The following is an 18,706-nucleotide window of genomic DNA, read 5'->3' as shown; positions in this document are numbered from 1 at the left end:
TTGCACCCCCAAAATGTAAAGGGATTGATGTGGAAAATAAAAGTAACAGCAATGGGGTGTGCAGAGTCTGGGGGGCACCTCGGGGCAGGGAGAGGGACAAGGGGAATGGGGGAATAGGGGACCAGGGACAAGGGGAATAGGGCAGGGCAGGGAGAGAGACAAGGGGCACAGGGACAAGGGCAGGGAGAGGAACCCCGCATTTCACCCCTCCGCAGCACCCAAGGCACATCCCTGGTGCCCACCTTGGCGAGCCGATGGCAGGAGGGGCCCCGGGGGACAGGGCTGTCCCCAGCCCACCCCGCTCAGCACCCTTCGTGGGTGGCAGGGCACCAAGGCTCCCTCCCCCGGGCTTTGTCAGAGCTGCCTCATTAGAGCTCATTAGGGATGTGCTAATGAGGAGCGGGGGCGGGAAGAAGGGAGCCGCGGGGCTGCTTTCCTTTTCCCTTTCCCAGGGAGAGGCCCTGGGAACAGCGCCGGGCTGAGCTCCTGCCCCAAAGCAACCCAGCCACGCTGGGAATGGGTCCCATGGGGCAGGGATCCCCCTCACCCCACACCCACCAACCCCCAACCACGGGTGGGAGGCACTAAGGTGCCCCCCAACCCCACAAGGCCTGTGGGGGCACAGGGTGCCACATCTAAAAATGATTTATTGCCCTGGGGGGTGTCATGCCAGCGCTGCTGTCCCCCCCCCGAGGGTGGAGGGTGCTGGAGGGGCTGGGTGAGGACTCCCCCCACCCCCTGAGCCCCGTGCTGAGCTCCTACACCTTCTTGTTGCCCCACTTGGCCATCTTGTTGTTGATGGGCATCTTCTGGAAACGGCTGGACTTCAAGTAGGCAGCGACCTTCTCCAGAGCCTGGGGACACACACAGAGGGTCAGGGACGCCCCCACCGCGGCAGCCCCACCCAGGGGTGGCCTCGGGGTGCCCCTGCTCACCCCAAAGCGCTCCACAAAGTCCTTGAGGTTCTTGAAGGGCTCCAGGCACTTGGGCTCAAAGATGCGGTTCTGATCCAGCACGTCGAACATGAGGAAGTCCACGAAGGTCAGCTGGGGACATCAGGGGACACATAGTGAGGACAAACTCCCTCCCCAGCCCCTCAGCCCCCACGGGAGCCCTGGCAGTACCTTCTCCCCTGCAAACCACTTTCTGTCCCCCAGGAAGTTGGAGAAGAGCTTCAGCTTCCCCGGGAGCTGCTCCAGGTAGCCCGGCTTGAGCTTCTCCTGAGGGAGGAGGGAAGGAAGGGCTGAGGATGGGCAGCCACCCTGGGGAGCACCCTCCCAATCTGGGGTCCCCAGTGCTGGCACAGGGTCCCCAGTGCTGGCACGGGGTCCCCCAGCCTGCAGCACACTCACAAAGTCAGGGTTGTAGCAGACCATGACAAGGCTCATGCGGAAATCCATGATCTGGTTCTCCAGCATGTCCACACGCAGGATCTCCTCCTCTGTCTCACCACCTGCACAGGGGGATCAGCACTGGGGGCCCAAACCCTCCCTGACCCCAGCCTGCTCCTGCCTATGGGTCCCTTTAACTCCAACCCCAAACCAAGCCCAACTGAACAATCAATTCCAATCCTACTCCAATCCCAACTCCAACCCTCACTCCAAACCCAGCTTTAATCCCACTCCAGCCCCACTCCCATCCCAACTCCAAGCCCACTCCAACCCTAAATTTAATCCAAATCCAGCCCAACTCCAATCCCAACTCCAAGCCCACTCCAGCCCCAACCCCAAGCCCACTCCAATCCCAGATTTAATCCGACTCCCATTCCAACTCCCTTCCCAAATTTAATCCAACTCCAGCCCCACTCCAATCCCAACTATAATCCCATTCCAAACCCACTCCAAACCCAGCTTTAATCCCACTGCAACTCTAACTCCAACCCCAACTCCAGTCCCACTCCAATCCCAAATTTAATCCCACTCCCATCCCCTGCCCGCCACTCACACATGTTGTGCTTGCGGGCGATGTAGCGCAGGATGGCGTTGCTCTGGGTCAGTTTGGTGTTGCCGTCGATGAAGTAGGGCAGCTGGAGGGGACAGAGGGACATGGGGACACCAGGACAGCGAGACACCCCCAGCCCCTGCCCCCCAGCCCCCGACACCTACATTGGGGAAGTCGAGCCCCAGCTTCTCCTTCTCGTTGATCCATTGGCTCTTATCATAGTTGGGAGCTGCAAGGGAAGGGGGAGTTGCGTGATGTTGGGTCCACCACAAAAACCCCAAAAGAGGCTGAGGGTGGTGTGGGGACCCCCTGACTCCCTCACCTTCCCCACAGCTGTAGAGTTTGTCCTCATAGGGTGTCTCTGTGTACTCCAGCAGCAGGCGGATGGCGTGGGCGAGCTGGGGAGGGGGATCGGTGAGACACCCCAAAAACACCCCCCAAACGTGAGCCTGCAGCTGGCTCACACACGGGGAAACTGAGGCACAGGACAGGGCAAACTGCACCCCCTTCCCAGCACCCCCAGTCAGCACCCCCTGCACAGGGGGACCCCCCCAAAAGCAACACCCTCCCACCCCCAAGTGCAGCAGGACCCCACAATCCATCCCAGACCACCCCCAAAAGATCAAAGAGACCTCCAAGAGCTTCCCCAAAACACCTGAGGGTCCCCCCCAGTTCCCCCCAAAGACCAGAGGTGCTCCCACAGTTCCTCCCAAGGTTAGGACAGCCCAAGACCCCCCCAAAACACCCGAGGGACCCCCACGGACTCACCAGAGCCCCCCAAGGGGCACCCCCTGCCGTCCCCCCCAAGGCTAATGAGGGAGCCTCATTAGAGCTCATTAGGAATGTGCTAATGAGGAGCGGGGGGAGGGGGAAGAGGGGTCAGAGCCGCCTCCCTCAAAACACCAGAGGGACCCCCACAACTGCCCAAATGACACAGGAGACCCCCGAAACCCTCCCATAAACCCCCAGAAGCCAGGGGACACCCCCCAATACCCCCCACAACCCCAAAGGGAGCTCCTGCAGCCCCCCACAAGATCAGTGGGACCCCCCCCCCCCACAGACCCCTGGCTGCCCCCTAAAAGCTCAGAGGGGTCCCCAGAGCCCCCCCAAGCCAAAAGGGAACCCCACAGCTACCCCACGCCCCCACCCGAATGCAGCGGAACCGCCACAGCCCCCACCCCCAAAGCCAGCAGGGACCCCACAAACCCCCCCGAACATCCCCGAAAGACCAAAGGGACCTCCCGAAACCCCGCAAAAAAGCGGGGGGAGCCCCGAAAACTCCTTAAATCCCCCCAAAAGCGCAGGGGGACGCCCGGCCCCGCCTTTGGGGTGCGCGCAGCCCCTGCCCCGCGCGGGGCTGTCCCGGGGGTGTCCCGGGGCTGTCCCGGGGTCCCCACTCACCCCGCGGATGTCCCAGTACCCCAACACCGCCATGGCCGCGCGATCGCTGCCCCGCCCCCCTCGTGACACGGCCACGCCCGGCTGGGGGCGGGGCTTGGGGGCGGGGCTGAGGCAGGGCGCGGCTGGGGGCGGGGCTTAACGGGACGGGAGGCCACGGGGGTCCCCCTTATCCCCCCCTTATCCCAGGGGTCCCCCTTATCCCCCCCTTTCCCCGGGGATCCCCCTTATCGGATCCCTCTTATCCCGGGATGCTCCTTATCCCGGGATTCCCCCTTATCTCGGGGTTCCCTCCTATCCCGGGGATCCCCCTTACCCCGGGGTCCCCCTTATCCCATGATTCTCCCTTATCCCGGGACTTCTTCCCCTTATCCCGGGAGTCCCCTTTATCCCATGATTCCCCCTTATCGGATCCCCCTTATGCCGGGGTTGCCCATTATCTGAGGGGTCCCTTCCTATCCCGGGGGTCCCCCTTATCCCCCCCTTATCCCGGGGTCCCCCTTATCCCACGAGTCCCCCTTATCCCGGGACTTCTTCCCCTTAGCCCGGGTGTCCCCCTTATCCCGGGGGCTCCACAACCCACCAAACCCCGCGGGGTTCCCCGAATCCCGGGAGTCTTGTGACCCTCCCACCCCCATGGGAACCCCTCGTCTGGAGAGTTCTGTGACCACCCCGAACTCCATGGTGATCCCCCTTATTCTGGGGTGTCTGTGGCCGCCCCAAGTTCTATGGGGGTCCCCCTTAACAGGGGGCTCTGTGACCCTCCCCATCCCTGTGGCTTTGCCACCCCCTAAATTCCAGGGGGTGCTTCTTAACCTGGGGGTTCTGCAGCCACCCCAAGTTCTATGGAGGTCCTCCCCATCCTCGTGCCTTTGTGATCCCCTAAATCCCTAAATTATCCGAGGGGTTCTGGGACACACCCAATCCATCCCCACAGGACCACTTTATTCTGGGGGCACCGCCACCCCACAAACTCCATGGGGACCCATTTTTCTGCAGCCCCTTTCAATTCCTTTAGGGTTCCCCCTTTTCCTGGGGGAAATTTTCAGTCCCCCAAACTCCATGGGAAGCCCCTTATCCTGGGGGCCATGGGTCCCTCTGTGACCCCCCCCACCAAGCTTAATTGGGGTCCCCCCTTTCAATCCCCTCAGCTGCAGGGGTATCTCCCTTATCCTGGGGGGAATAGGGACCCCACCTTGCTCCCCACAGCTTCCACGGGGGTCCCCCTTATTCCGGGGGTCCCCTAGGAATGGCTCTCCCCATCCCAGACCCAGGAGGGTCCCAACCCCACAAATGCGGGGTTACCCCCACTCCCCCCGCAGCCCCTCGGCAGCTCAGGGAGGAGGTACAGACACGGCACAGACAAGGGGGAGCCCCTCGAGGTTTATTGGGGGGATTTGGGGGTGAATTGGGGGCACAGGGGGGGTCAGCCCCTCACTCCTTGGTGTTGCACCACTTGGCTGTGCGCCAGAAAATCGGGGTCTTCATGAAGCGCCCCAAGCGCATGTAGGCAGAGATCTTGTCCAGGGCCTGGGGGACACGTGGGGACACGTGGGGACAGGGACACACCATGGGGACAGGGGTGGGGACACTGGGGTGGCTGGGATGGGGACACTGGGGTGTTGTGGACAGGGATTTGGACACCACGGGGTCAGGGGTGGGGGCACTGTGGTGGCTGGTATGGGGACAGGCACACTGGGGTGTTTGGGACAGGGACAGGGACACTGGGGTGTTTGGGACAAGGATGGGGACAGAGGTGTCTGGAGGGGCACAGGGACACTGGGATGTTTGGGGACAGGGATGTCTGAGATGGGGACAGGGACTCCAGGGTATTGGGGAGAGGGATGGGACCAATGGGATGTGTGAGATGGGGACAGTGGCATGGAGGGGATGGGGACAGGGACACCAGGGGTTTTGGGACAGGAATGAGAACACCAGAGGGTCAGGGATGGGGACAGAGATGGACCCTGAGGTGTCAGGAATTGGGACAGGGACATTGGAGTGTCGGGAATGAGATGGGGACATTGGGATGTCAGTGCTGGGGACACCAGGGGTCCAGGGCTGGGGTCACAGGTGTGACAGGAATGGGATGGAGACAAACACCGGGGATTTAAGGACGAGGCTTGGGATGGGACAAGGACACAGCACTGAGGTGTCACCGGGAATGGTGAGGCACAGCAGGGCTGGGGGATGGTGACACCCAGTGTCAGGGACGGAGGTGGGGCCGGGACACTGCGGTGGCCCCGGGCTGTCCCCGGGCTGTCCCGGCCCCGCTCACCTCGAAGCGCTGCAGGAACTGCGCCAGGTTTCCCTTCAGCTCGGGGCACTCGGGCACGAACATGCGCTGCTGGTCCAGCACATCATAGGCCAGGAAGTCCACGAAGGTGAGCTGGGGGAGGGCCGGGGGGGTCAGACCCCACCGAGACTCCCCAAAACCCCCCCAGCATCCCCCACCAACCTTCTGCCCTGCAAACCAGGGCCGGGAGCCCAGGAACCGCGACAGCTCCTGCAGCTTCTTGGGCAGCTGCTCCAGGAACGCCGGCTTCAGCTTCTCCTGCACGGCATGAGGGGGCACATCTGGGGGGCTGCTCCCCCAGGCCCCCAGAACCCAGGGGCATCACCCCCAGTGCAGCCAGGACAGGGATGTGCCCCCGTGCCAGGGGTGGCTCAGTGTCCCACATGGGGGATGTCACTGATGTATTTGATGGAAAATCCTTTTGCCAGGATCTTTTCTCCTGAGAAGTTGAGAGGCCTCAGAAATGAAATGTTACAATGGTTATCTGCTGCTGTGGGATGTGGCAGGTGCATCTTTGATTGGTCTCATGTAGTTGTTGTTAATTAATGGCCAATCACAGTCCGGCTGTCTGGGACTCTCTGGTCAGTCACAAGATTTTATTGTCATTATTTTCTTGCCTTCTGATGAAATCCTTTTTCTTTAGTGTAGATTTAATATACCATTTTCTTTTCAGATAATATATATCATAAAACAATATATCAGCCTTCTGAAACATAGTGTCAAGATTCTCATCTCTTCCCTTGTCCTGGGGACCCTCAAATACCCCCACAGGGTGGATCTGTCCCCCCCTGACACCCCCAGGGGCACTCACAAAGTCAGGGCTGTAGCAGAGACGGGCAAAATTCATCCTCAAGTCCATCAGCTGGTTTTCCAGCACGTCCACACGCTGCTTCTCCTCCTCTGTCTCACCACCTGCAGGGAGGGGAGGTGTCAGCCCATGTGAAAAATGCAGATTTTATGATTGGCTTTTCACAAATATTAAAATGAATGTTATATGTGTTGTGTTAGAAAGTTATGCTGTATTCATTTTTGAAGTAGTGTGTTAAATATAGTTATAACATAATGTTAAAATAGAAACCACATATGTGAGATTTTTTTTAGGAAAGGAATGAGGTACTTATGGAGGGGTTTGACAGCTGGCCTGCAAACAAAACTGAGTTAATAGAAGTAACAATTGATGATTTTAAAGTGTATCCATAGCAAGGAAGAGGACAAGGCCATCAGCATGGAAACCGATAAGAAAAGATACATGAAAATTTTTGTAAGCTAGATTATGTGCCTAAGTAGATGTGTATACGTGCCTTATTGAATTTCTGTAAAACTTTTGCCAATTATATTGACATTAATTGCTTTGTACCAATGAATATAACAAGCTATTGTGATGTAGTTAATGACTTAAGATCACACTTTGTTAAGAGTATATAAACTAGAGAACACGCAGAATGAAAACCTTTTTCTTCTTGAACCCTGATCACGTGTGTGTGTCATGTCCAGTCTAACAGTGACAGTACTGGCACTGAGATAGCAGCCAGAGGAAACTTTAATCTTTCAGAGAAAGGGAATTTATTGCTCTGTGATCAGAAGAAACAAACTTCTTCCTGCCTCACTCAGGCAGAATGACACCGTTAGGATTTAGAGGAAGAAGTTGACACTGACCAGACAGAAACCTGTATTTGAACGGAATTTATTCATCATGCATGAGGTGTATGAACATTCAACAGGCTGTTGCTTTTAAGGGTTAATCCTCTGTTAACGTGGGTCCTTTTTCGGGCTTATGTTGCTCAGAAAAAAGTACCTGGACTGTCCATGTTTGTTTTTATTGTCTCATGTTGCCTTAATGCAAATTGTCCAAATTATTATTACTCTAATTATACTGCTATTTTTATAATAGAAGTAATATTATATAATATATATATATAATATTATATATAACATACTTTTATATACTATTATATACTATACTATGCTATGCTAAGGTATAGTATAGTATACTATACTATTATATTACATTGTATTATATACTATGCTATGCTATGCTATGCTATATTATTTTATTTTATTTTATTTTATTTTATTTTATTTTATTTTATTTTATTTTATTATCATTAAACTTTTGGAATTTTAAAAAACAAGCGATTGGCGTTTTTGACAGCCCACCCCCCACAAACCCCAGTGATCGGGACCCCCCCCACTCACACATGTTGTGCTTGCGGGCGATGTAGCGCAGGATGGCGTTGCTCTGGGTCAGTTTGGTGTTGCCGTCGATGAGGTACGGGAGCTGCGGGTGCCGGGGTGGGGGTTAGCTCGGGAGACCCCCCAAACTCCCCCCCAAATCTCCCCCACACCCCCCATCACCTACGTTGGGGAAGTCGAGCCCCAGCTTCTCCTTCTCGTTGGTCCAGTCGCTCGGGTCATAGTCAGGGGCTGGGGGGCAGAGAGATTGGGGCGCGGTCCCCCAGGCCCTCTGCCCCACTCGTGGCACTCACAGCAATGGGGACACTGAGGGCGTGTCACCCCCCAGACCCTCCGCCCCACAGCAATGGGGGGTGCGGGCATTGGGGGTGTCCCCCCCCTCCCCGGGGCAGCCCGTGCCCCCTCCCGGGACACACACGGGAGAACGTTGGCCCTGAGAGGGATCAAGGTCCTTTCATGGGGGGGGACAAAGGTGGCAGGAGGGCTGGCGGGACACGTTGCCAAGTGGCGGTGTCCCCCCCTTTCTGACACAGCAGGATCGCGGGGCTGGGGAAGGGAGTGAGGGGATTTGGGGTCACACCCCCCTGCCCTCCCTCACCTGGGCCGGGGCGGTACTGGCGCTCCTGGTACGGGGTGTCCGTGTACTCCAGCAGCAGGCGGATGGCGTGGGCCAGCTGGGGGCACAGCACCCGATTTTGGCACCCCAGAGACCCCCGGAACTCTCCCCCACACCCTGAGACCCCCAACACCCCCACACCGCTCTGGACCCCCCGCACCCCTACATCGCTCTGAGACCCCCGGCACTCCCACAGCCGTGCCCTCCCCCGTCCCCACCGTCCCCCCTCGGTGCCACTCACCCCACGGATGTCCCAGTAGCCCAGTGTGACCACCATGGTGACACCCGCCCGAGGTTCTGCGAGAACACGGACCGGGACGGACTGGGCGGACCGGGAGGGACCGGGACAGGACCCTCCCCTGTGCCCTCCCTCTGGCGTCAGCGCTGCAGGCTCGGTGCCCGGGCGTCCCGCCAGCGCTGCCGCTGCCACCGCCGCTCACAATCCGCCCTCTGACCCTCCCACATCACCCTGGGGACCCCCAAACCCAAGGCACGAGGGCACACAAAACCCCCTTCTGTGCCTCAGTTTCCCTCTGGGGCTATGCTCCCTCCCTCCCTTCACTTCGACTCCGGTGTTTTACTTAAATATTTTTATTTTTCATGCTCGGTTAGGTTTTTCTCAAAACTTTGTTTTTTCCCAGGAATGCCGGCTCCAGATGCAGATGAGCAGCACTGGGATGGGAAACTGCAGGGACAGAGGGGGCAGTGCCCCACAGGGATGGGAGAAGCCTGGTCCAGCCCGATTTGGGCCACAAACATCTCCTGGGAGTGTTGGGGACAGGGACACATATCACCTGCTCCCCCCTCTTCCCTTCATCCCTGAGGTGGTGAGGATGAAACCTTCCCCACGCCACCCCCTGCCTTCCTCCCTGTGGTGATGAGGATGGAGCATCCCCCAGCAGGCACCATCCCCCTGTGCTCTGGGCCACTGTGTCCCCAGCGACAGCAGAGACCTCAGCTCTGGGTTCCTCTGGTTGTCCCCACGGGGTGGAAGAGCAGGCTGAGAGGGCACGAGGGTTAAGGAGCATCAGGACCCAGGTGGGGCTGGGCTGGCACTCCCACACTGCCACCACAGCAGCACCCAGCACCCCAACTTGTCACTGGGAGGTAAATCCAGGACCCCTGGCTGTGCCCTCCCCCGTGTCACCTCCTGGTGCCAGCAGGGTCCAAGCCAGCAAGGAGACCCCAATTAAAAACAACAGAAAAAGACAAAAAGAACCACCCATAAAACGACCAAACCAAGATGAAACAGAGAGGACTCAACAAACGCCGCGCCCTGCAACGGCACCGAGACGGCGGCAAGGGCAGGCGGGGGGACGGCGGCAGAGCCCTGGGGGGCTCGGGGGGGAACTGGGGGGTCAGTGGGTGCCCAGGGAGATGGTGAGCACGTCCTCCTCCTGGATGGGCTCCAGCTCAGCGCTCTGCACCGCCTGCGTGATGAGGGTCAGCTCCTGGCACAGCGTCTCGAAGCGGTAGCTGACGCGGATGTCGGGCACGTTGGTGCGGCGGATGTCGTTCCCCTCCGGACCCTCCTTCAAGTAGTTGGGCCCCAGCCAGTAGCTCTTCACCTGGGGAGGGGGGACAGGACCCGGGGCTGCCCCAGTGCTCCCAGTGCTCTCAGTGCATGGGGAGGGGGAATGGGAATGGGGGAATGACAATGACGGAATTGGGAGCGGGAATGGGGGAACTGGGGGTGAGTGGGAAATGGGAACAAGGGAATGGGCAACTGGGTGTGAATGGGAATTGGGAATGGGGGAACTGGGGGTGAAAAGGAATTGGGAACAAGGGAATGGGCAACTGAGTGTGAATAAGAATTGGGAATGGGGGAACTGGGAGTGGAATGTGGGAACTGGGGGTGAATAGGAATTGGGAACAAGGGAATGGGCAACTGGAGTGAATGGGAATTGGGAATGGGGGAACTGGGAGTGGGAATGGGAATTGAGAATGGGGGAACTGGGTGTGGGAATGGGCAAATGGCAATGGGGGAATTGGGAATGGGAATGGGGGAACTGGGTGTGAATGGGAATTGGGAATGGGGGAACTGGGGGTGAATGGGAATTGGGAATGGGGGAACTGGGAGCAGGAATGGGCAAATGGCAATGGGGGAATTGGGAGTGGGAATGGGGGAACTGGGTGTGAATGGGAATTGGGAATGGGGGAACTGGGAGTGAATGGGAATTGGGTGAGCGAATGGGGCAACTGGGGGTGAATGAGAATTGGGGAACTGGGAGGGAATGGGAATTTGGAATGGGGGAATTGGGAGTGGGAATGGGCAACTGGGTGTGAACGGAAATTGAGAATAGGGCAACTGGGTGTGAATGGGAATTGGGAATGGGGTAAATGAGAGTGGGAATAGGAACTGGGGATGGAGTGGGCAAATGTGGGCATTAGGGATGGAAATGGAGGCAAATGGAAACTGGGAAGGGGGTTGGGCAAATGGGGGAATGGGGAAATAGGGAAATGGAGGCAAATGGGAATCAGGAATAGGCAAACTGCAGAATGGGGAATGAGGGAATGGGCCTCACCTTGTGGGAGAAGCCGCTCATGAGGACGCTGTTGCGGGCCAGCTCACACATGTCGCAGGAGCTGAGCTTCCACACCTGGGTGGCGATGCTGTACTCCTCCATCAGCGGCTCCTGGGGACAGACACCCTCAGGTCCCACCACAGCACACAGACCCCTCAGGCAGGACAGGGGTCCCCACCTCCTCCCAGCCCCTCTACACCACCAGCACCCTCCAGAATCCATCAGTGCTGCCAGTGGCCCTACCTCACCACCAACCCCACCCCACTACCGGCCTCATCCCATCACCCAGCCGTGCCCACCCCACTGCCCCTCTGAGGGTCACTGGCTGGTGCCCCCCACAAATGCTCACCTTGGTGAAGTGGAACTGGAGGGGATCATCAGTGGAGAGCGAGACCATGAGCCCCCGTGAGAGGTACTCGGGCAGGGGGTTGCGGTGGTAGCTCAGGAAGAGGCTGTTGTTGCTCAGCGGGGACATGGCAATGCCAATCTGGGCCAGGTAGTACAGGTACTGCAGCACAGGGGCCTGTGGGGCACAGCAGGGTAAGGGGGGGTCCCACCACACCTCCAGCCACCCCAGGCACCCCGTCCCCGCTCACCTTGCGCAGCAACAACCCGTGGGAGATGTTCTCTGACACCATGAACCCCGACACGAGGTGGTGGATGGGACCGGCCTCACCACAGTGTGGGCGCAGGACGAAGGTGTGGAAGCCCCTCTTCCTGCAAGGGGTGTTTGACTGTCAGCATCACCCTGTGACCTCCCCAGAACCTCCTGAGGGGCGTGTGTTCCAGGTCAGGAAGGGGGGAATTGGGGATGTGCCATGTCCTTACCGCCGGAGGTGGTTGAGCACTGTCATGTTGGCATACATGTAGTACAGGTAGTAGGAGTAGGGTGGGTTGTCCTCCTCCACCCAGTTGCCTGGCAAAGGGCTATCCAGGTTGAAGATGTGATGCTCTGGCTTGGATTCATCATCCACGCTGTCAAAGCCATCCACCTGCAGGAGAGACAGCCCCAGGGTGGGATGCCACCCCTCGCTCCAGCTGGGTTTGGGTTGGGGTGTCCCAAGGAGCAGGACTCAGCACTCACATGCTCCAGGAAGAGGTGCAGCTCTGGGTGCTGGGCTGGGTGGATTGTGGCCTCGTAGAGCGGCAGGAAGATATTCTCCAGCATCTCCTGGAAGTTGGCCAGCTGCTTCTTCGTCCGGTAGATGTCACTGCAGGGAATGGACCCCACTCAGAGCCGGCTTTCCCCATTCCCCAGCCCAGCCAGCAGTGGGGTGCTGCAGTGTGATGTAACAGCCTGTCTCAGTCATCCCAGTTCTTTCCCCAGGTGTGCCAACAACCTCTCCCTTCCCTTCCCTTGCCCCTGCTGAGTGCTGTCTGTCAATCTTGGCATTCCAGCAAGGGCGTGGTGTGATTGGTGAAGTTCAAAAGATGCCTCTCAGCCCTGGGGACATTGGGCCATCCAGGTGTCATTTGTCCCCTGAGACTTCCCCCCCTTACCCGGTTGGTGGGAACCCTACCCTTTCCTTCCCCCCTCTCCCTGGGGTTAAAGGAACAGCACCCATGGGCTCAGGGAGTTCTGTTGGAGCTGGTGCTGGATTCAGAGGCCTGTGGGCCAGAATAAAGCTCTGCATCCAAACCCTCCATCAGAACCAACTCCTTTCCTTCACCATGGCCTTGAAGCCTCTCCACCAGAGGTAAACCTGAGCTCCTGCATGCCTGGACTTGTCCCAAGTGCCCAGCTGCAGCATCCAGCCAGCAAAAGGTGTTTCTGAGGTGAAACCACCACAGCTGCCGCCCTTGGTCAAGCAGCAAGGGCCAGACGAGCCCAGGCACGTTCCATCCGGCTCTATTGGTATTTAATTCCAATAGTGGGGTGGCCTGCATCCCCCCAGCCCAAGTGAGGGTTCCTGTGCCCCCTTCACTCACAAGAGCCGGGGCACCTGCACAAGCCAGCGCACGTTGTTGGAGTGCACGCGGTGGCTGACGGCCCAGCGGGCCAGCTTGTCCCACTCATCCCGCGAGCGCCCGTAGATGGACAGGCGCAGCTCCGCGTTCTGGTACTTGCTCTCCTCCAGGTCTGCCATCACCTCCTGATGGGAAGGGACAAGTGACAACTGTCACTGCTTGGCCACCAGAAGGGGACATGAGTTATACCACGAGGAGGGGAGGTGGCCCACCTTGATGATGTGGGCAAAGTACTTCCCCGAGACGCGGTTGTCCGTCTTGATGAAGATCTCCCGCAGGATGGACTCCCCGATGGGGTTGTACTTGGCGTTGAACTTGTCGAAGCGGTGGAAGGTGTTCCGGTCCTGAACGTGGGACAGGTGTGACCTGAGAGTCCTCATCACCCACCCCAAACCCCACCAACCCCCCATCTCCTGGGAAAACCCCCTGGGGAAGAACCAAGGATGGGGTTCGCTCATCCCCAGGGTTTGGGAGCCTCCCGTACCGCATGGACATCCAGTGTGTCCACGCTCAGGTCGTAGGCTGTGAGGTTCATCGTCTCAAACACCTCCTTGAGCGTCTGCTCCTTCCCCTTCTCCACATGGACAATTTCATCCAGGTGCTTCTTCATCGCCCGCTTGATGAAGCGCAAGAGATGTTTCTGGTTCATGCAGGACGAGGCATGGATGTGGGTGTCCACCTGCACCAGGGAGGTGATGCTCAGCCCTGAGACCCTCCCAGAGCTCCCCAGGAATCCCCCAAAACCTGGGACTAGCTCAGGATCCCCAGGTACCTTGCGGATGTTGTAGAAGTCACGGTGAGGCACCTTCTTCTGGGCCGCCAACTCCTTCATCTCATTGAGCAGCACATGCATCTGGAACTTGTTGCTCAGGTACTGCAGCCGGCGGTAGCAGAAGGATTTGCTGCCCAAAACAGGGAACAGTAGCTCAGTTTGGGGGTGAGGAAGCAGAACATCCAGCCCCAAAAGGCTGGTGCCCCCACACATATGGGAACATAGACTCTTGGACACAGGTGAGGGTGCACATGGGAGCTGCACCAGCACTATGTGCCAGAGTCACAGCCACATCCTTGGGGCTGTCCAGGGGGTCAGGTCACATCCCCATCATGGGATCCCCCCCAGGGTAGGACCCTCCCATGGGACCCTTCCCCTTACATGGGCCCATTGATGATCAAAGCCATGAGGAAATTCATGTCGGCGATGAACTCCTGCAGGTCGGGGTATGGCAGGTCCAGCTCCGTGCTCCTGGTGGGGGACACATGTGAGAGTCACACAGCACCCCCAAAAACTCCTCACCCCAATGAGAAGGACCCTCCCCTCACAAAACTCACTTGTCAGTGATGTCCTGCTTGGTGTAGACGTGCACAACACCATCCACCATCTTCAGCCCGAAGCCAAGATCCGCTGGCATGTTCTTGGGGTCCCACTTCTCATAGGGGTGCTGCTCAGCAAACGGGGGGTGCACGGGGGCATCTGCAGTCAGGAGACACCCAGCATCACCCCAAAAGCTCCTGCAGCACCCCAGCTCAGCACTGAGACCGTCCCACAGCGTGCTCACCAGCAGCCACGGGGGTCTCGGGCACCTCCTCGTAGCCTCGGGTCTCCAGGGGCTTCTCAGAGAGCTCCTGCAGGTACCGGGCCGTGGTCTTGCAGAAGCTCTGCAGGGACAGCCCCATGTACTTCTCCCTCACAAACAAAGCCTTCACCACGCTCTTGGCTGCATCCAGCAGGTCGGTGAAGGGCACCTGGAGAGGGGACACCAAACAAAAAACCATCCCCCAAGCTGGGGTTGGCAGCCTGGAGACCCTTGCCTGGTTTCCAGGGGGGTCAGGGGGAGGCTCACCCCACACTTCTCCTCCCCAGAGATGGTGACCCGCTGGAATTCTCGCTCCAGCAGCGCCTCCCGCTCCTTGGGGACATGGTCCACCAGGCTGTCATTCTGCTCCTTGAAGAGCCTGTGGGGACAGACGTGGCCAGTGGGACAGTGACAGGTCTGCCCCATTCCCATGTACGCCAACAGCAGCATGAGCCCCACCCCAGGGACTGTGTCCAGCCCTGGGGTGGCAGGACGGTGACGCTGTCCCCAGGGATGCCACCACGAGGTTGTGACAGCTGTGCCACCAGTGTCCTTTTTGGTGGTGGCATTGTCCCCCTTCCCAAAACACATCCCTCAGCCCTGATGAGCACAATGAAAAGTGGGAGTGGGGAGGAGGAAGGGCACAAAGAACAAAAAAAACTCACGACAGAGACAGCTCCCAAGCGGAGACAGGAGGGAGGGGACACACAGCGTCAGACCCCCCATCCAGGGGACGACAGGGCCAGGACAGGGGTCCTGTGCCAGCAGCAGAGCTGGGACCCCCAGCTCACCCCAACCCCCCTCCCCAGGTGCATTCAGTGTCGGTGAGAGTGGCTGGGAGGGACCTCTTGGCTCCATGCTTGGGTGTGCTGGGTCAGACGGGGCCAGGCGGGTCCCCGATCCCCCCCGTGGCCCCGGCCGGTGACACCGGGCCGGACACTCACTGTAAGTCCGCAGCACTGTCAATTTTCAGGAAGTCCTGTTTGGCTCTGAGCAAAATGTCGGGCTCAAGTCTGGGGACAAGGAGGCGGCGGTGGAGGGGGGGGACAGCCGGGGGGACGAGGGGGAGAGAAATGGGGGGGGCCGGGGAGAGAAAACACCCCGTTAATGCCAAAACAACAGAAACCAGACAGAAACCAGCCAAAAACTCACTGCAAAGGGGACACCAAGTGCGACACCCACGGGAGAGGGCACACAGAGCTGGCACAGAGACAGCCTCTTGGGGCGGGGAGGTGGCCTGGCCCCGTGCAGGGCTCCCTTCCAGCCATTTGGGGTGCACACAGGGGAACCCCCCAGGCTTACTTGACGTCCTGGCTGATCTGGCGCTCCAGGCGCTGGCGCCGCTCCTCCAGCTGCTCGATGGGGCTCTCCTCGGGGAACTCGTAGGGAGCCGTGCGCATCTCGTTCTCAGCCAGCGAGCGGCAAAACAGCTCCTGCAGAGCAGCCCTGCCGTGAGCTGGGTACAGCCCCAGCCCTGCCCTGAGCCCAGAGCATCCCTGAGCTGTGCCCAGAGCCCTGAGCTATGCCCAGAGTAGCCCTGTTGTGAGCTGAGCCCAGAGCATCCCTGAGCTGAGCCCAGAGCATCTGTGTCATGGGCTAGGTGCAGCCTCAGTCCTGCCATGAGCTGTGCCCAGAGCAGCCCTGAGCTGTGCCCAGAGCAGCCCTGACATGAACTGTGCCCAAAGCAGTCCTGAGCTGTGCCCAGAGCAGCCCTACCAGGAGCCCAGAGCATCCCTGAACTGAGCCCAGAGCAGCCCTGCTGTGAGCTGTGCCCAGAGCAGCACTGAGCTGTGCCCAAAACAGTCCTGAGCTGTGTCCAGAGCAGCCCTGACATGAGCTGAGCCCTGAGCATCCATGTCATGGGCTAGGTGCAGCCTCAGCCCTGCCATGGACTGTGCCCAAAGCAGCCCTGCCACAAGCTGGGTGCAGCCTCAGCCCTGCCATGATCCTCAGCCCCTGGGTTGGCAGAGAAAGGCTCACAGGGATTCCCACACTCAGAGCTGAACAAGTGGGAAGGGAGGAGGGTTTGGGGAGGATAGGAGTGGAGGAAGGATGGAGGGGAAACCCTCCCCACTCCCCCAACACAGGCTCACCCCCCCAGACCTGGCAAGCTGTGTGCCCCAGACCCACCTCAGCGATCTCCTTGTATTTGCCATCCATGGACGTGCGCAGATCCACTGGGAAATGCTTCAGGCTGTGGGGGGTCCCGGGCAGGGACCAGGCCGACTGCAGGGGCCGGGCCCCCGGCCCCCCCCGCAGCTCTGCAGGGAGTGGGACAACATCAGCTGGGGGGTCTGGACCCCCATCTGGGCAGGAAGGGGTTAATCAACCCCCCCTCCCCACCATGGAACTGGGATGCTGTTCCCAATGGGGATGATGGGGAAACTGAGGCAGCTGAAGGGGAAGAGGCCCCCCCCCCCCCCTCATCCCCCGGGGGCACTGGGGGGGCTGCTGGGAGAAACCAACAGTGAATGAATGAGGGGCTCGGGGCTGGGCTGCAGGACCCCCACAGCATGGGGGGCACAACACTGGGGTCCCTGCCAGGGCCACCTCCCTGCCCCCCATCCCTTCCCATCCCATCCCAGGGGGACACATCCCCTCACTGGGGTAGGAGAGGTGACATCATCCCCCCTCCAAACCCACCCCATTGCCCCACACCCCCTGCTCCCACCAGCACTAAGCCATGGGGGATGCCCAGTGCCACCCCAATGCCAACACCCCTCACTGCAACCCCAAACCCACCACAGACCTGCCTGGGGGGCACTGGAAATCAGCTCCTACTGGTTAAACTGGGTCCACCAGTAAGAGCCCCTCCACCCAGCACAGCCTGGGGGAAGATCCAGGTCCCCTGACCCCCAAACAGGAGCCTCCACCCCATTTGCTCCCTGCATCACCCCAATGGGAATGGGGGCTGTGTCACCCAGGGCAGGGATGGCACTGGTGTCATCAGATGTGCTGGTGGTGCCCTCCCTGGGGCACACAGTGACACACAGGGTGCCCTGTGCCCCCGGGACACAGCCTGTGCTGCCCACGTTTGACAGGTGGCAGCCCTGGTGGCACTCCAAGATCCCCCCAACACAGGTGCCAGACAGATGACAACCCCAAGGTGCCACCTCGCCCACTCGTGCCACCATCCAGAACACCCTGTGCCACCCACCCAGGACAAACGTGGCTCACCAGAGCCGGGAGCAGCCCCGGTGATGCCCCTAGGCCCCCCAGGTGACAACCCCGTAGTGCCACCTCACCCGGTGATGTCACCACACTCACCCTGTGTCACCACCACCATTTGCCATCCACCCAGAACACACGTGTGCCACCCACGTGTGGGAGCAGCCCCGGCGGCACCCTGAGACCCTCTCCCAACAGTGCCAACAACAAAGTGCCACCTTGCCCACCCCGTGCCATCACTGCCCCCCACCCAGTGCCACCCGAGATCGCCCCCGCGGAGCCCCCCCCAAACCGGGTCCGCCCCCCCTCCTTCCTCCTCCTCTTCCTCCGCTCTCACTGCGCCACCGAGGCGCTGCGCTGGCGGGAGGGGACACGCAGGGCCCCCCCGCCGCTGCCACCCCTCCGGATGCCGGGACACGCTGGGGGCTCCCCCCTCCCCAAAATAAACCCTCAGAGCAGCACGGCGGCATTGCCCCCTCCCCCCAATGTTCCCCCCTACTCGCAGCATCGCCCCCCACCCCGGGCCGTGAGCTGGCTGTCCCCTGGTGTCCCCTCGGGGTGCTTGGGGGGGGTCTCACCTGCGGGGCTGGGGGTCTGCAGGCTACCCCGCTTCTTGAAGGAGCACTTGGCCGGGGGGGCAGAGGACATGGCGGCTCCAGGGGGGCCGGGGAGGAGCGGAGGGGCTGATGCTGGCGGTGATGATGGTGATGGTGGTGATGATGGTGATGGGGGCGGGGGGTGAATGACGGGGGGCGCCCGGGGGACTCTTACGGCGGCGGGGCCGCAGCGGCCGCTCTCTGCCCTGGTTGATGATTGATGCAGGAACCCGGGAATGGACCAAAGTCCCCGGCGGGGCCCGGCCGGAAACCGGCACGAGGAAGAGGATGGGGCGGGCGGAGGATGTGGCGAGGAGGAGGAGGAGGAGGAGGAAGGAGGTGGCTGCGGCGCTGGAGGGTTGGGGGGGGAGGCAAGACCCGGGATGGGGCTGTGACAGCGCTGGGCCAGCCGTGACCCCCCCACGGACAAA

The 18,706-nt window shown here is 59.9% G+C and overlaps 3 protein-coding genes across 4 annotated transcripts; all 3 read right to left on the bottom strand.

Annotated features, from left to right (window-relative positions):
- Positions 1-627: 627 nt before the first annotated feature.
- On the bottom strand, positions 628-3,418 carry LOC131567696 (glutathione S-transferase Mu 3-like). Its single transcript, XM_058819410.1, has 8 exons — positions 3,343-3,418; positions 2,264-2,339; positions 2,106-2,170; positions 1,945-2,026; positions 1,353-1,453; positions 1,125-1,220; positions 936-1,046; positions 628-854 (listed from the first exon to the last, which is right to left on the bottom strand). Exons 1-8 carry the CDS (start codon positions 3,373-3,375, stop codon positions 759-761), a joined length of 660 nt encoding a protein of 219 aa, XP_058675393.1. The 5' UTR covers positions 3,376-3,418; the 3' UTR covers positions 628-758.
- Positions 3,419-4,706: 1,288 nt separating this feature from the next.
- LOC131567710 (glutathione S-transferase 2) lies at positions 4,707-8,782 on the bottom strand. The gene is made up of 8 exons (XM_058819424.1): positions 8,686-8,782; positions 8,427-8,502; positions 7,995-8,059; positions 7,832-7,913; positions 6,447-6,547; positions 5,798-5,893; positions 5,618-5,728; positions 4,707-4,869 (listed from the first exon to the last, which is right to left on the bottom strand). The coding sequence occupies exons 1-8, from the start codon at positions 8,719-8,721 to the stop codon at positions 4,774-4,776; spliced, it is 663 nt and encodes a 220-aa protein (XP_058675407.1). The 5' UTR covers positions 8,722-8,782; the 3' UTR covers positions 4,707-4,773.
- Positions 8,783-9,413: 631 nt separating this feature from the next.
- AMPD2 (adenosine monophosphate deaminase 2) lies at positions 9,414-18,473 on the bottom strand. 2 transcript variants are annotated; one of them, XM_058819318.1, is made up of 18 exons: positions 18,258-18,473; positions 16,642-16,772; positions 15,814-15,944; positions 15,456-15,524; positions 14,779-14,890; positions 14,494-14,680; positions 14,267-14,408; positions 14,091-14,180; positions 13,710-13,839; positions 13,422-13,616; positions 13,150-13,281; positions 12,899-13,062; positions 12,054-12,180; positions 11,798-11,961; positions 11,566-11,686; positions 11,319-11,492; positions 10,970-11,080; positions 9,414-10,012 (listed from the first exon to the last, which is right to left on the bottom strand). In XM_058819318.1, exons 1-18 carry the CDS (start codon positions 18,325-18,327, stop codon positions 9,803-9,805), a joined length of 2,460 nt encoding a protein of 819 aa, XP_058675301.1. In that variant the 5' UTR covers positions 18,328-18,473; the 3' UTR covers positions 9,414-9,802. The 2 variants fall into 2 exon arrangements, with proteins under 2 accessions (XP_058675301.1, XP_058675302.1); XM_058819319.1 differs by having other exon boundaries at positions 16,642-16,705; positions 18,258-18,384.
- Between the last annotated feature and the right edge of the window lie 233 nt (positions 18,474-18,706).

Source organism: Ammospiza caudacuta, chromosome 24, assembly GCF_027887145.1.
Source record: "Ammospiza caudacuta isolate bAmmCau1 chromosome 24, bAmmCau1.pri, whole genome shotgun sequence".
NCBI classification, from domain to species: Eukaryota; Metazoa; Chordata; class Aves; order Passeriformes; family Passerellidae; genus Ammospiza; species Ammospiza caudacuta.
The sequence above is the reverse complement of the archived record's forward strand: the minus strand, read 5'-3'. Positions and strand labels throughout refer to the sequence as shown.